Below are 14596 nucleotides of genomic sequence, written 5' to 3'. Positions count from 1 at the left end.
TATGACGTGTATTATTGCTTATACTGTCCTACTCCATTATGTAAGCCTTTGTCGATAGTGCTGACAGCAGCGGCAATCAAGTTACGTTCCTACAGCGTCCCTGACTAGTCGTTGTTCGATTCTGTGTTGGTATTACTGCACCATTGTTTCGTCAGATGGACAGACTTACCTGGATCCACAGCTGCTCCGTCGAACTGTCTGCTGATGACGATGTGGTCGGCTGGTTTGGGAGACAGCAGCACAGTGCGAGGTGTTCGCGGAGGACTCACGTTACTGTACGTTCTTCTTGTCTCCATGGGGCGGAAATACTCTTCCTCAGCCGTCTCCATCCGGGGCTAGTGAGAATATAAAGAACATTGTATACCCTATATAGATACAAATATAGGATCCTTGCATATAGTGCTGAGACACTGCTAGTGACAATTTATATCTTGATGCCTTTATTTGTTTTTTTTTTTTGCGTTACAAGGCCCTGTTACTATATTCCAGTGATATCGTGGCCGATGACACCACACCACCTTGTACCCCTATCAAGAATCGAAACCGGCCACATTAGAAGTGATCTTGAATCTTCAGTCGTAAGAGGCGTGGGGCATTAGAAGAGCATATACATATATATATACTAAAAATACATAATATCATGGCATTAAGAGGACAGACAGTGTTGCAACAAAACAAATACACTTTTAAGATATAAATTAACATGTTTTCGAAATATTTGCATAACAAATTGACAAAAGGTAATTAATTTGTTCAACCATCTGATTTTCAGCGGATAGTACCAATTTATAATTCGGAACGTTGGGATATTTACGGTAATAAAACGACATACAAATATTTCTGTTCTGTAAACCGAGGACAGATTAAAATACAATAAAACTCACTGATATCTCTTGTGTCACATAATGAGCATAATCTATTTACTGATGGTATTTTGTTCCATCTACCCTTTTCATCTTGGAGTCTATATGATTTGATGTTCGAATATGGCATTTGGTATTCTGTATTTATTTATATTATTCAATATACGTATGAAATATATGAAAGCTTATATGCAGTACCTTTTTAGGTATATTTTCTTTTTTCGCTTCTCCATATTTGTAGATATTGATAATGTAATCCTGTGTAAATAGATTTATTTGATAGGAAGGTATAGAATTCGTAGACTGATGTCAGTCACTGGATTGTCTGGTCGAGACCCTATTTTCAGACTGACGTCTTACAGCTGGAATATTGCTGGGTGCGGTGTAAAAACCGGTAGAAACAAACAATCAAAAATAGCCAACTGACATGAACCAAGGACAGCTGATCATTATGAATAATGAATTCTGCCATCTACCGGCCGTGTGCGAAATACGCTTTTTGCCGGAAAGTGCACATAAAATCTCAGAATCATTATCACATACCGGCGTCCTGGGAACAGCGGCAAACGCAGCCGGTGGATACTGCTTCGTTTTCTTCACGTCAAGATCTGGGACAGTTGCTGCAGAGAAGTCAAAAGAGAAGTTATATATAGGCTGTTGCATCAACTGACCAGTAGGTATAATGCTTCTTTATGCTGGCAGGCAGGTGTAATGTTTCGTTATGCTTACGTTTAGTTTGGAAGAACCTGTTCTGATTCTGTTCTTTTCTCTCGGGCTGTTTTGTCGGTGTTATCGGTCTGCAACAAGAACGCCAAGTTTTACAGTGCAGATTAGCAAAGGCATGACCTGACGCATTCATTCTTGTAGATATGCTCTTATTGTTCTTATGTTTATAATAACAGTAAAACAACAGGAAAAACAACATCACCAGCAGGAACAACAATAAACATAATACCATTGTGTGCATATTCCCTTACCCTGATACTAACTAACAAAGTACAACAGATTTATCCCGGTCAATGGACCACTGTACTCTCGAATTTCATTTTCAAATTCCTTTTGGTCAAGAAAAAGAGCAAATCTGAAAGTGTTCCATATTAAATATGCAAACCTTCTCTTCTTCCTGTACCAGAGGATGGCGAAGATGACGGTGCCGATGAGCACAGCAGCCAGGATGCTGGCAATGACGATGAAGACGATACCGACTGTTGTCTGATGCCAGGGGGTGACAGTCTCAGAGAAGGGACCGGCGTTCTGGATGACAAAGTAGTCCCAAGCTGACCCTACATAACGCGAAAAATAATATATGAATTAAAAAGAGTTATGAAATGCAAGTATGCAATTTTCATGATGTAAATCAAATATTTTTGTCCTTGATCGAGTAAATCAGGTGAAATCAATCACCAAGTCTGCCAAAGTCGGTCACTTATGGAGAAGTTTTCTGTGAATAAACACTTCACGGGCATTTTTGCACCGAAAAGAAAAAAATCCCATTGACGCCTTCACTGGATGAAGTCGGCTGGTCTTAGACATGTAAAGGAGGGTTTTCGTTTTGCTGCTCAGGACCAGCCGCTTCCCAGTCGCAATCGTCAAGATGTCATTCTTAAAGAAAATGTTCACATGAAATGTCGACTGAGCAATGAAGGCACGGAGACTGTCCACTGCCTTGTCAGTGGATGTCCTTCCTTGGCAGAAGCAACATATAAAAGCATGATTCAATTACATGCATCGCCATGGCTATGGATTGTCCATGTTCAAGGCGTCACGGAAAATGGTGCTTTTAAACGTCTTCGGAAAAAGCCCCCATACAACCTGAGACAAATTCCTGCTAATAAACCTGATCTTGTCCTTTTGGAGGCAACCAATGAAATAGTGTATAAACGTGACATTTCTGTCCCATTTGACAGCAATGTGATTGGAACGATTCAGGAAATACATTATATGTGGACCTCGCCCTCAAAATGTCTCGCTGAAATGTTAAATCAAAGGCTAAACTTACATTTCTGGCTTTTAGTATATCACTTGATGTCTCTTGAGACACATGAACCTCAGATTAATAGAACCGACCCCCAGTGAGCATGACTAAACACTTTGTATTGTGGCTTTATAATAAGGAACAATGTTCATGGTAATTCTCATTATGAGGATTTCACTGTTACAAACAACAAACGTATTTTTACACCAAATATCCTCTCGATGTAAAAGCCGATAATCCGTAAATTTCCCTTAATGTATTGATTGCTCGTATTTCTTATTTCTGTCGAATGAAGCGGCCATAAAATCGGTTAATATGCTGTTCACCGCCTTCACGGTCACAGAAGAAAAACACGTGAAGCTTCATTACTTTGACACACTCAGTCGAAACTGATCAGCAACTGATGACGGAAGAATGATGTTGTATGCTGTTTCATAAATGATTCTTGGGCGGTGGGGTAGCCCAGTGGTTAAAGCGTTCGTTCGCTCGTAACGCCTACGACCCTGGTTCGATTCCCCACATGCGTACAATGTGTGAAGCCCATTTCTGGGGTCCTATGTCGTGATATGTATGGAATATTGCTGAATGCGGCGTAAAACCAAACACTCTCACTCACTATAAATGATTGCACTCAGGCAGAGATCAATGTCATGTGACCGACAGACGACGCAAAAGACAAGGAACAAGAAATATTTTATCTTCTGCGGCTGATGTTTTGTCATTACTAAGAGGAGATCCCATCGATATCTGCGGTTAGAGGCTTTTGATGTAGCTATGGAGTTAGCAATGACGACGCATGGGCTTTAAACGTGCTGAATCTCACATGGTTGCCATTTGCTTGGTAAATAAATCATTGCATGTCATGATAACCCACCTTGCAGTGCTGGTGATGGAGTCCCGGACGGGTCAGATGCAACAACACTGGTGACATCACTGGAAGTAACGAAAGTCTTGCCTTGGGCTAGGTTGCTTGCCGACTCAGTCGAGTTGTCCGCAACAACCACGAGGCTGATATCGACTGGACTGAAAGAGAGCATACCACAGGCACTGTTAAATAGTATCTACAGAGCAAAAGTACCAGAGGATCTGCCTCAGTTGGGTTTCATTTACACAGATCATGGTTAACGCTCTAATTCTGATTTATATAAATTGGGATGACATTTTGTGGAGGATTTATATAAAATGTGTTGACATTTTTTAGAAGCATTTAGAGAACTCGTTCAGTTCTTGAATTTGTAGTGGCCTTATACATTTCCATGTCATTAGTGTCCACCTTAGTTATTTAAATAACCTTGAGGTGAGGAGTCTCCGCCGTGTTGGTGCTGCTACTGCCGTCTCGCCTGACCTCTCCGTGATGCACCAGATCCGTACCAGACATGAAGGATATCTGGATGACATCACCGCCTTGAACTGGGACACAAACTGATCCTGTCTGAGGAGGAAATCTGTTTTGCTTATGCCAAGTTTGATAACGACGGCCACTGTATTGGGGTCGAATGTATCCACCCGAATTGATGCTGCCGGGCTGGTTGATTGTGAAGGAACACCACCATCGTTCCCCGAGGCTTCCAGAACATACTTGGTGTTGACTGATACTGGGGTCTGTAGCGTCACAACACCTAGATACAATAGATATTTACATGAATTGAACATGCCGCCTTTTTGGAATATGTGAACCAGTGTTATGACACTCAGACTGTACATTATTAAAACATGTAAAGAGTGACACAATCTAACGTTGATTGATAAATGGTTTGCATTACCTAAACTAGCATCGGCCGCTAAGAAGAACACATACTGGCTCTGGGAAAAAAGGGACATTTTGTCTGCATGGTTAGTGATGTGTATCATTGTATCTACATGGTTAGCGTTCGATATCGTGTCTTTATCGTTAGTGTTGTGTGACATTCTGTCAATATAGTTAGTGATCTGTATCATCATGTCTGCAGGTTAGTGTTTGATAACGTTGTGTCAATATTGGTAGTGTTGTGGAGTATTTTGTCTGTATGGTTAGTGTTGTGTATTGTTGTGTATCATTGTGTCTGCAGGTTAGTGTTCGATAACTTTTCGCGTCTATTTTGTTAGTGTTGTGTAAAACTGAATGGTAACGGCCTCAATGTGTGGTTAGTTGTGCATATTCTAGGTTAGTATATTAGCAGTCTTGTTCGAGATATGTATGCACTAGATTCACATTAATAGAAACGAACATACTGCTTCAGTCAAGACTATAAATAGTGGAACTACATCAGCCATATCACGTCATGGATAAATAGATATAAATACCTGAACTGGCACCAACAGCAAAGAAAAATCCATAAGGGTTCTGGGAAAAGACGTAGAACACCTGTCCATTTAATCCAGAATCAGCATCAGTGGCAGTAAGAGTCACAATAGTGTTGTCACAGGTGCCAGTGTAGGCAATCTCAGTGTTGTAAAATGTAGAGCTGAAGACAGGAGCATTGTCATTTTCATCGATAACTGTGATGTACACCACAGCTGAAGCAGTCAGGGGAACTGTCCCATTGTCAACTGCTAAAATGGTTACATTGAAGTCCACGTCCACCTCTCTGTCCATAACTGACTTGACACTTACAATACCTGAGGCAGAATCAACTGTTAGGAACTGGTCACCTCTGACCCCTTCAGGAGTTGAAGTATCGATTGACAGAGTTATGGCACCATTGTGGGCGTCTGCATCGGTGACTGTAACAGTTAATATGCTCGTTCCTGCTGCTGTGTTTTCATTTACAGATCCTGTATACCGTAACGAGTTGAAGACAGGTGGGTTATCATTTAAGTCATCAATCACGATGGTCACATTAACATCTCCAGTTAACTGAGGAGTTCCACCATCTTTGGCACGACATCTGAAACTGTATGTGTCAATAGTTTCTCGGTCCAGATTCCCTGCTGTAGTGATCACTCCAGATGAAAGGTCGAGGACAAAATGGGACGCTTCACCAGTCCAGAAGACAACAGTTTCATATGTCAGTGCTGCATTTATTAGGCTGTCTTATCTGTAGCTTCTACTGTCCCAACAGATGACCCTGAAGGAACATTTTCGGCTATGTTAAATGTGTAGAAAGACTGTTTGAAGACTGGATTGTTGTCATTGATATCATCAATCACTATTGTAGTGGTAACAGAAGCAGTGAGTGGAGGGGTTCCCTTATCCGTTACATGGATGACGAGGTTGTAGGAGGCGGTTCTCTCCCTGTCCAGTGAATTCTGAACTTGAACAATACCACTTCCCAATTTCAATCTGAAATAACAATTTCACACTGCATTAAATATGCCGATTATGACTGGTCTATTGTCATAACATATAATTACGTTATATATGCAACATGGATATATATGATACAATGATTACAGACCTTGAAATCTCCATCAGTGTTTCCAGACTCGATAGAGAACACAAGTTCAGCATTCACACCACTATCTATGTCAGAGGCTGCAATAGTGAAGACAATGGTTCCAGAACTTATGTCTTCACTCAGATTAGTTGAGTAACTTCCCGTGATGTTAGGTTTGTTATCGTTTACATCGAGGAGGTTGACTGTCACAACTGCTGTTCCTGTATTAGCTGGTGTTACCTGGTCGATGGCCAAAATTGTTAAATTGTGGCTGAAACATATCAGGAACATTTAGAATTCTTACTGTTCATTGAGTCAATTAGATAAAAGTGTATAGACTATTCAGTCATATTTGCTTGGTAATTGTTGAAGTCCGCACTCAGCAATATTCCAGCTATATTGCGGCGGTTTATAAATAATCGTGTCTGGACCAGACAATCAAGTCATCAACAGCTTGAGCATCGATCAACAGCTTGAGATACGATGACACGTCAACCAAGTCAGCGAGCTTGACCACCCGATCCCGTTAGTCGCCTCTTACGACAAGCATGGGTTACTGAAGATCAATTCTCACCCAGAATCCAGTCATAAATATCACTATTCTAACTGTTATATACCTTGATTGTTCAGAGGGTAAGTGTATATAGACACAGTACCTGGGAATAGTTTCTCTGTCTAACAAAGCTTTTGTAGATATTTGCCCAGATCCTGTATTGACTTCGAAAAAGGCATCAGTGAGACTGTAGGTGAAGACGTTGTTATTGTTAGCAGATGAGTCAGCGTCTGTGGCATAGACAGTCGTCACACTTGTTCCCAAAGTAGCATCTTCTGACAGACTTTGAGTAAAGAAGTCAGGTGTAAATGTAGGAGCATTATCGTTAAGATCAACAACCGTCACCCTGACGACTCCAACAGTAGATAGAGCAGGCGTTCCACCATCTATTGCTTGTAGAATTAGGAAGAAAACATGTTTTGTCTCATAGTCGATGTTCTGTGTTGTTGTAATAATACCACTGGAGGAGTCAATTGCAAAATATGCTTGTCCATCTCCAGATGTTATTGAATATGTAACTTGACCATTTGTACCCGAGTCTTTGTCAATGGCGGTTACCGTTTCTACTGACTGACCAATCGCTACATTTTCATTCAAGAGAGGAGTATATATAGATTTAGTAAATACTGGATACTCATCATTTTCATCCTGAAGTACAATTTCAAGCCAGAATGACCCGGTCAGACCACCTTTGTCTTGTGCTTCAACGGTAATGTTGTGAGTGTTGGGAGGTGTGTCGTAATCGAGAACGGACGATGTATACAGTTCTCCTAACTGTGGACTGCAGAAGAAAAGCTCAGGGATGTTTCCATTTGTGATACTCCAAGAGAATTCCCCATCAGTTCCTGAATCACCATCTGCAGCACTTGCATTGTAGAAGTTGGTTCCTACTGGGATTAGCTCGCTCACTGTGATGCTATCATTGGGGACAGCAGGAATCGGAGCAAACTCGTTTTGGGATAGTACATTTATGATGATTCTGCCATTTGATGTCAATGGTGGTGTTCCACTATCTGAAACTTGTATGACAAGATCATACATTGTCAAAGTTTCAAAGTCTAAGGCTGCATTTGAGAGAAGTTCGTTTGCCACAAAGTTGAATACACTTCCCGTATTTCCTGAAACAATGGAGTACACGGGTGTTGCATTTGGAACATCATCATCATCTCGGGAAGTCACAACTGCAACTGTAGATCCACTTGGAGCTGTCTCAAGAACATCTTTGATGTAGAGGATTGGTACAAACACAGGGATGTTATCATTCACATCACCAACTGTTATACTGAGATCCACCTCAGCACTACGCTCAGCCCCTGAACTAGCAAAGTCATCAGTGGCACGGATTCTCAAAGTGTATGAGGTAGTGCTTTCTCTGTCTAAATTACCAACAGTTTTAATTTCTCCCGTTCCTTCATCAATACTAAAATGACCAAGATCATTGCCAGATGGTATTGAATACCTAACCGTTCCATGAAGTAAACCCTTATCGGTATCTGTAGCTGTTACTGTGTACACAACAGATCCTATAGAGACATCTTCCTGAATAGGTACAGGCGTAACTGGAGTAAATACTGGAGCTGCTTCATTTACAGGTGTCACATCTAAAGTTACAGGAACGGTGATAACTCGTGCAGTACCCCCTTGATCGGATACTTGAATTTCCAAGTTGTAGGAAGTTGTAGTTTCATAATCAAGCAACGCAAATATGGTAACCACCCCAGAAGCAGCATCGATGGTAAATTTACCCTCTCCATTGCCCGTTGTGATACTGTAAGCCAGGGTGGGGGTAGAGGAATCAGCATCAGAACATGTTAGACTACTAACAGTTGTTCCAATACTGGAATCTTCTGGTAGTGTGTTGATATAATTGGAAGGAGCACAAATTGGATCATTGTCATTTACATCAAGGACTAAAACTGTCAGCTGAGTTGTTGCTGTGCGACTTCCAGCTCCTGTTCCATCAGCAACTTCTACTGTCAAGGAATATGTGTCTGTGGTTTCCCGGTCAAGAGCCCCCTGAAGAACAACAGTCCCCGATGTTGGATCGATCCAAAATTTGTTATCTGCGTTTCCTAGAGTTATGCTGAATGATAGAACAGAATTGGAAATATCATTATCATTTGCATTAATGTTCTTTATCGTAGTTCCTAAAGCTGTGTCCTCACTGAATGACTCGGAATAGGGTCCGGGTGGAGCAAAGACTGGGTCATGCTCGTTGACATCAGATACTGTGACTGTTACAATGACATCGGTAGTAAGGGTTCCATCTGAAGCTTGTACTGTGAGGCTGTACGCACTCAGTGTTTCTGCATCAAGACCTGCATTGACTGTGACCACTCCTGATGTAGATCCAATAGCAAATACACTACCAGTGTTGCCTGCTGTGATTGTGTACACAACGTTATTGTTAGGAGGAACATCAGCATCCGGACAGGACACAGTGGTAACAGACGTGGATAGAGCAGCATCTTCTGGTACACTGCCAGAGTATACAGATGAGGTACAAAGAGGATAGTTGTCATTGACATCAGTTACAGTTATCGAGACAGTAGACGTTCCAGTAAGACTTGTGGGGGTCCCTTTGTCCTGGGCCCTTACTTCCAAAACATATGAAGATAATGACTCCCTGTCAAGAGATGCCTGAACAGACACTACTCCTGTCACAGAGTCCACAGTAAAGTGGCCCAGTGAATTTCCTGTTGATATGAAGTACACTACATCTCCTGAAAAAGACAACAAAATATACATTAGAGAATTATGAAGTGATTAAACTCTTGAATTGATTGATAGATTATACAAATACATATTTCTGGAGATATCAGTGATTTGATGGCATTAGGATATTGGTGGCTGAACATGGCTCATCCAATTCCAATCAAATACTTTAATCTATAACATGGCCGACTACCATTCGATCCAGCATCTGCATCTGTTGCTGCTACTGTCACAACAGCTGTTCCAGGGCTAGCATCTTCAGCTACGCTGGGCGTGTACGGGTTCTGGCCAAACGCAGGGTGTTGTCATTCTCGTCTATAAAAAGATAAAACAGCAAATAATAATATGTGTACTTTGTTCCTATATACTAACACAATGATGAGCAAAACGATCTAGTTCCTATTTACAATGCATTTGTGCTTGCTCACACCACCTACCTGTGATGCTGACAAAGACATGGATGACTGCAGAAAGTGCTGTGGCTCCACCATCTGTGACAGTAACATTCAGAAGGTATGACGCAGTCGTCTCCCTATCAAAGGATGCTGCTGCAGCAACAGAGACCAGTCCTGTAGAAGCATCCACATCAAACAGGTTACCTGGATCCCCTGCAATCTTGGCATAACTGAGCACATTGTTAGGAGCGTTTATATCTAAGTCTGAACACACAATTTGTTGAACGGATGTTGTTGGCGCTGTTGATTCCGTTATGGCAGTTGCGTAGTATGCCTGAGTGCAAGATGGTGTTGCATCATTCACATCAGTCACTGACACCGTTAGGATGTAGGTACCACTCAGGGGTGATGGATTAGTTCCAGCATCCGTTGCCTGGATTGTAACAGTGTATGATGACACAGATTCAGCATCAAGTACGTCGCTTACAGTCACGACGCCAGTCGATGGATCAATTATGAACTTCCCAAGTGATCCTGATATGATACTGTAGGTTACTTGTCCATCTGGTCCAGAATCATTATCCGTGGCATCAAGGTCAATAACAACGTGCCCCACTACACTGTTCTCAGGGACAGTTTCTGTGCTTGAAGCAGGGGTGAACGTTGGAGAATTTTCATTGATAGGATTGACAGATATGGACACGATGACGTCACTTGTCTGTCCCCCACCATCAGTGGCCCTCACTGTGAGAGTGAAGAGTTGGGTCGTCTCAAAGTTCAAGCCAGTGTTGTCAGTAATTGTAATAACACCGGCTGTAATACTAAAAACAGTGCCCGTGTTGCCACTTTCTATGGAATAGGTAATAGTTCCAAAACCTGCAGCATCAGCATCTGTTGCTGTTACTGTAATCACAGTCGTCCCTGTGGGTGTGTTCTCGTCAACGTTTGTTGTATATGTTGATGGATTAAACACTGGCAGGTTATCATTGACATCTGTTATAGTGAGTGTCAAAGTTTCACACGTTGATTTGATTGCATCAACTGTGCCTGAATCCGTAGCACATACATCAACAATCACAGTTGGATTGGTTTCTCTGTCTTGTTGAACCTTCAGAGTTATTACTCCGGTGGCAGATCCTATGATTAAGTTCGTTGTGTCTGTCAGGGAATATGTAACACTATTTGCAGTGTCAGCATCAGTTGCAGTCACTGCAAGTATTGTAAATCCTACTGCCTCTGATTCTGCCATAGAAGGGTTGAATGGCGTTCCAAGAAATGCTGGAGCAGCCTCGTTGACGTCTGTCACTGACACAATGACTGTAGCTGATGTTGTTCGGGCAGGAACACCACCATCCTCAACTCTTATTATAATTGAATGTGAAGTGGCAGTTTCATAATCCAAACCTGTTGTAGAAACAACACCACTCGCATCAACAGAAAACGAACCACTCCCAGCAACAGCATTCACGGATTCTATAATGTAGGAGAGTGTACCACTTGCTCCTGTGTCCAGGTCTGTGCATGTCAAAGTAGCTACATTGCCAGTGTAGTCTTCTCTTTGAATGGTAGTCGTGGAGCTAGGGGAGCATGTTGGTGTGTTGTTGTTGTCGTCAACGACGTTGATTGTCACAGTGACGTCTGAACTTCTAGCTGGTGTTCCACCATCAGTTGCTGTCACAGTAAGTGAGTATGTACTGGCAGTTGCAAAGTCAAGATTATCTTTGAGGGTGAGAGCACCATCAGATGCAAGGGCAAATGTGGCGTGTGTTGCCATGGAGTAAGTCAGATCTCCATCTGTGCCACTGTCGGCATCCGTTGCAAGGATCTGATGGATGAGCGTCCCAATAGCTGTGTTTTCAGGGACTGACTTGATGATAGTTGTTGGGGTAAACACTGGGTTATGCTCATTCACATTAGTGACTGTAACTGATACAACTGTGGTAGCGGACTTGGATTGTGCATCCCCTGCTCTGTCGACTGCCTTCACTGTCAGAGAGTGGGACACAGCTGTCTCATAGTCTAACAACTTGGCTGTTCTTATCTCGCCATTGCTGACATCGATCGTAAAGTCACTGTTCGTATTTCCACCTGTAACAAATGAGGTGATGTGTTTTACAATGGTTTCCGAAAAAACTCCAAAAGAACATTAGCATAAGACACACTTAGTATTGATAATGCTTTACATTTTACATACCGATAATCGAGTATGTTACTTGTCCATTTCCTCCAGTTGCAGGGTCATCAGTATCAGTTGCAGCAACGGTGACCACGACACTAGCTCCAACAGCATCCGCTTCAGACACACTGCCACTGTAGAGAAAACAGATGACAAATCACGGAGACATTAGTATTAATGTCTTGAATTCCATGGATATATCAAAAATACTTTTGTGTCTGATAATGGTTTGGGTCCAATACAAGATGAGTGGAGTCAGTGGCATAGCATCTGTTGAGAGTCATCAGTGTGCGACGTAGAGGGAAAAGGGTGTATAAGTACCTGTACGATCCAGAACCAAACACAGGAGTGTTGTCATTTTCATCTGTGACGGTCAAACTGACAGTGGCAGTTACTGTGGTTGTTCCGTCTGTTGCTGTAACCAGGAGGTCGTGAGTTGCATCCGTCTCTCTGTCCAGTGATGACACAAGCGTGATGACGCCTGAGGTTGAGTCCAGCGCAAACAAAGGGTACGAAGCTACAAAGGCATACGTGATTTGTCCATCTGAAGTGGAGGCGGAGTCTGCATCTGTTGCAGTTACCTGTGCTATTGTGGAGGCCAGTGCCAGATTCTCACTGTGGGATACTGGATATATCACTATAGTAACAAAGCAAAAATATGTTTGTAGTGAACAGCAACTGAAATATACCACTAGATATACCACTGGGTGTGAAATTAACAATGCATGTTGTGAAAAGCTAAAATGGCTGCAGAAGAACCCTGAATAATCACAGATCACTTTCTTGGGAAGCCTTTTTTAAAAATGTCAAAGCAAGGTGCTCATATATGAGTACACATGAATCTGAGGATGAAACGGCAACATGAAACTGAAAGGTGAGCGGAATATTTGGCCGACATATGCATCAAATTTCCAAAATCCCAGATGTATATTTAAAATATTGCTTGTCCAAGATCTGATTCTAAGTAACTTTCCAAAAATGTGTTTACATTATCTATCTCAAGAAGGAGTACTCTGAGATCTGAATATTTGGCTTTGAAAGGTATTCCCTCTCTATTAATTCAGTTTTATATGTGAGACTACTTACCTGGTGAAAACACTGGCGGAGCCTCATTGACGTTTCCAACATGAATTGTTCCGGGGATAGACACGCTATTTGTGGTGTCAGATACTGTAACAATTACATCATATTTTGTCACACCAGAGTCAAAGTCAAGGGGTGACTTCAACTGAAGAATATTTGAACTCATTTCGAACTTGATCGTATTTCCAGTTGACAAGGTGTATGTTACAGTTCCAGTAGTGTCAGCATCAGTACACGTGAATGTGTTGACACCGAATCCGGCGACCTCGGCTTCACTGACTGTCACAACGAAGGAATTCTGAGAGCAAGATGGTGTATTGTCGTTTACATCTGTGACTGTTACAGTAAGTGTAACTGTGGCAGTCCCAATGTCTCCACTTTCCGTGGCTTTGATGACGAGATCATAGCTAGCTTTTGTTTCTCGGTCCAAGTTAGCAATAGTCGACACTCTCCCTGTATTTGAATCTATGCTAAACTGATTACTGAGGTCACCACCCTGAATAGAATAAACAGGACTTCCAAAAGCATTATTTCCATCAGGGTCTGTGGCTACAACATCAGCAACGGATATCCCAATGGCGCTGTCTTCAGCAATGGTGGCGGAAAATGTTCCAGTAAATGTTGGTGGGCCATCGTTGACATTGACAACGTTGATGTTAACAGTGACTGTTGTTGACTGTACAGGACTTCCGGTGTCAGAGACTGTGATGGTCAAAGTATGGCCAGTGTTTGCCTCGTAATCAACAGCACCTGAAATAGTCAAATAAGTTTCATTATGAAAACTAAGATGACTCAGATGTTTTCGATACCCTTTCACAGGATACATATAGATTCGTTGTGTCTAAAATGTAGATCTGAAGGACGAACAAATACTGGTACCAGAGTGATAGTCATAACAGCCAAAAAGATTTGGTTAAGGTCTGTAATCTCTGCTGCGTGTGAAGTCTTTGGGAACAATGGTGCCATCGCGATTTGGTAGTGATTTATAAACACATGCCAATAATCTAGTCAGAATGCCATTATGTCTTATGAATATAAAAATGGTTTTAATCGCACATCCACCCTTAATGTATTGCACTTTAAGATGACATACCTACCTACAGCTCAAATATGAAAGTGAAACATACGTCCAGTCACCTATAGATATTGTTATCACATTTAACTCACTTGTTATTGTTACAGCGCCTGCTGTTACGCCGAAGTGAGAACCTGGACTTTGCACAAGAGTGTAGGTCAGTGATGTTCCATCTTCAACATCTGAGCATCCCAAACTTGCAATAAGTGTCGTTGGAAATGTAGCTGAAGCAGAGCAAATAAGAATCCATTAATTCTAATGGACATGAATAATACAGTGTGCGGAAAACAATAACAACATCCTGAAAGGTAAAGCAAAAACAAAATTGACGACAAATAACGTTTTGGTGTAGCTTACGACACTTCCACGTGTATAAAAAGACCCGCGAAGGTCCGGGTTAGAATA

At 41.8% G+C, this 14596-nt stretch overlaps 1 protein-coding gene across 1 annotated transcript in view; it reads right to left on the bottom strand.

The window, feature by feature from the left end:
• The window catches only part of LOC124258547 (protocadherin Fat 4-like), a 54850-nt gene that overhangs the window by 16958 nt on the left and 23296 nt on the right, over positions 1-14596 (bottom strand). The window contains 15 exon segments of the mRNA XM_046692615.1: positions 170-335; positions 1407-1483; positions 1593-1660; positions 1975-2146; positions 3713-3861; positions 4130-4457; positions 5122-5793; positions 6019-6100; positions 6216-6465; positions 6851-9470; positions 9900-11945; positions 12052-12167; positions 12355-12670; positions 13120-13866; positions 14284-14415. Of these exon segments, the coding sequence (XP_046548571.1) occupies positions 170-335; positions 1407-1483; positions 1593-1660; positions 1975-2146; positions 3713-3861; positions 4130-4457; positions 5122-5793; positions 6019-6100; positions 6216-6465; positions 6851-9470; positions 9900-11945; positions 12052-12167; positions 12355-12670; positions 13120-13866; positions 14284-14415 (7941 nt within the window).

Source organism: Haliotis rubra, unplaced genomic scaffold (genome assembly GCF_003918875.1).
Source record: "Haliotis rubra isolate DU_JTF1 unplaced genomic scaffold, ASM391887v1 Scf698, whole genome shotgun sequence".
Taxonomy (NCBI): domain Eukaryota; kingdom Metazoa; phylum Mollusca; class Gastropoda; order Lepetellida; family Haliotidae; genus Haliotis; species Haliotis rubra.
This window is presented reverse-complemented; position numbering and strand designations above follow the sequence as displayed.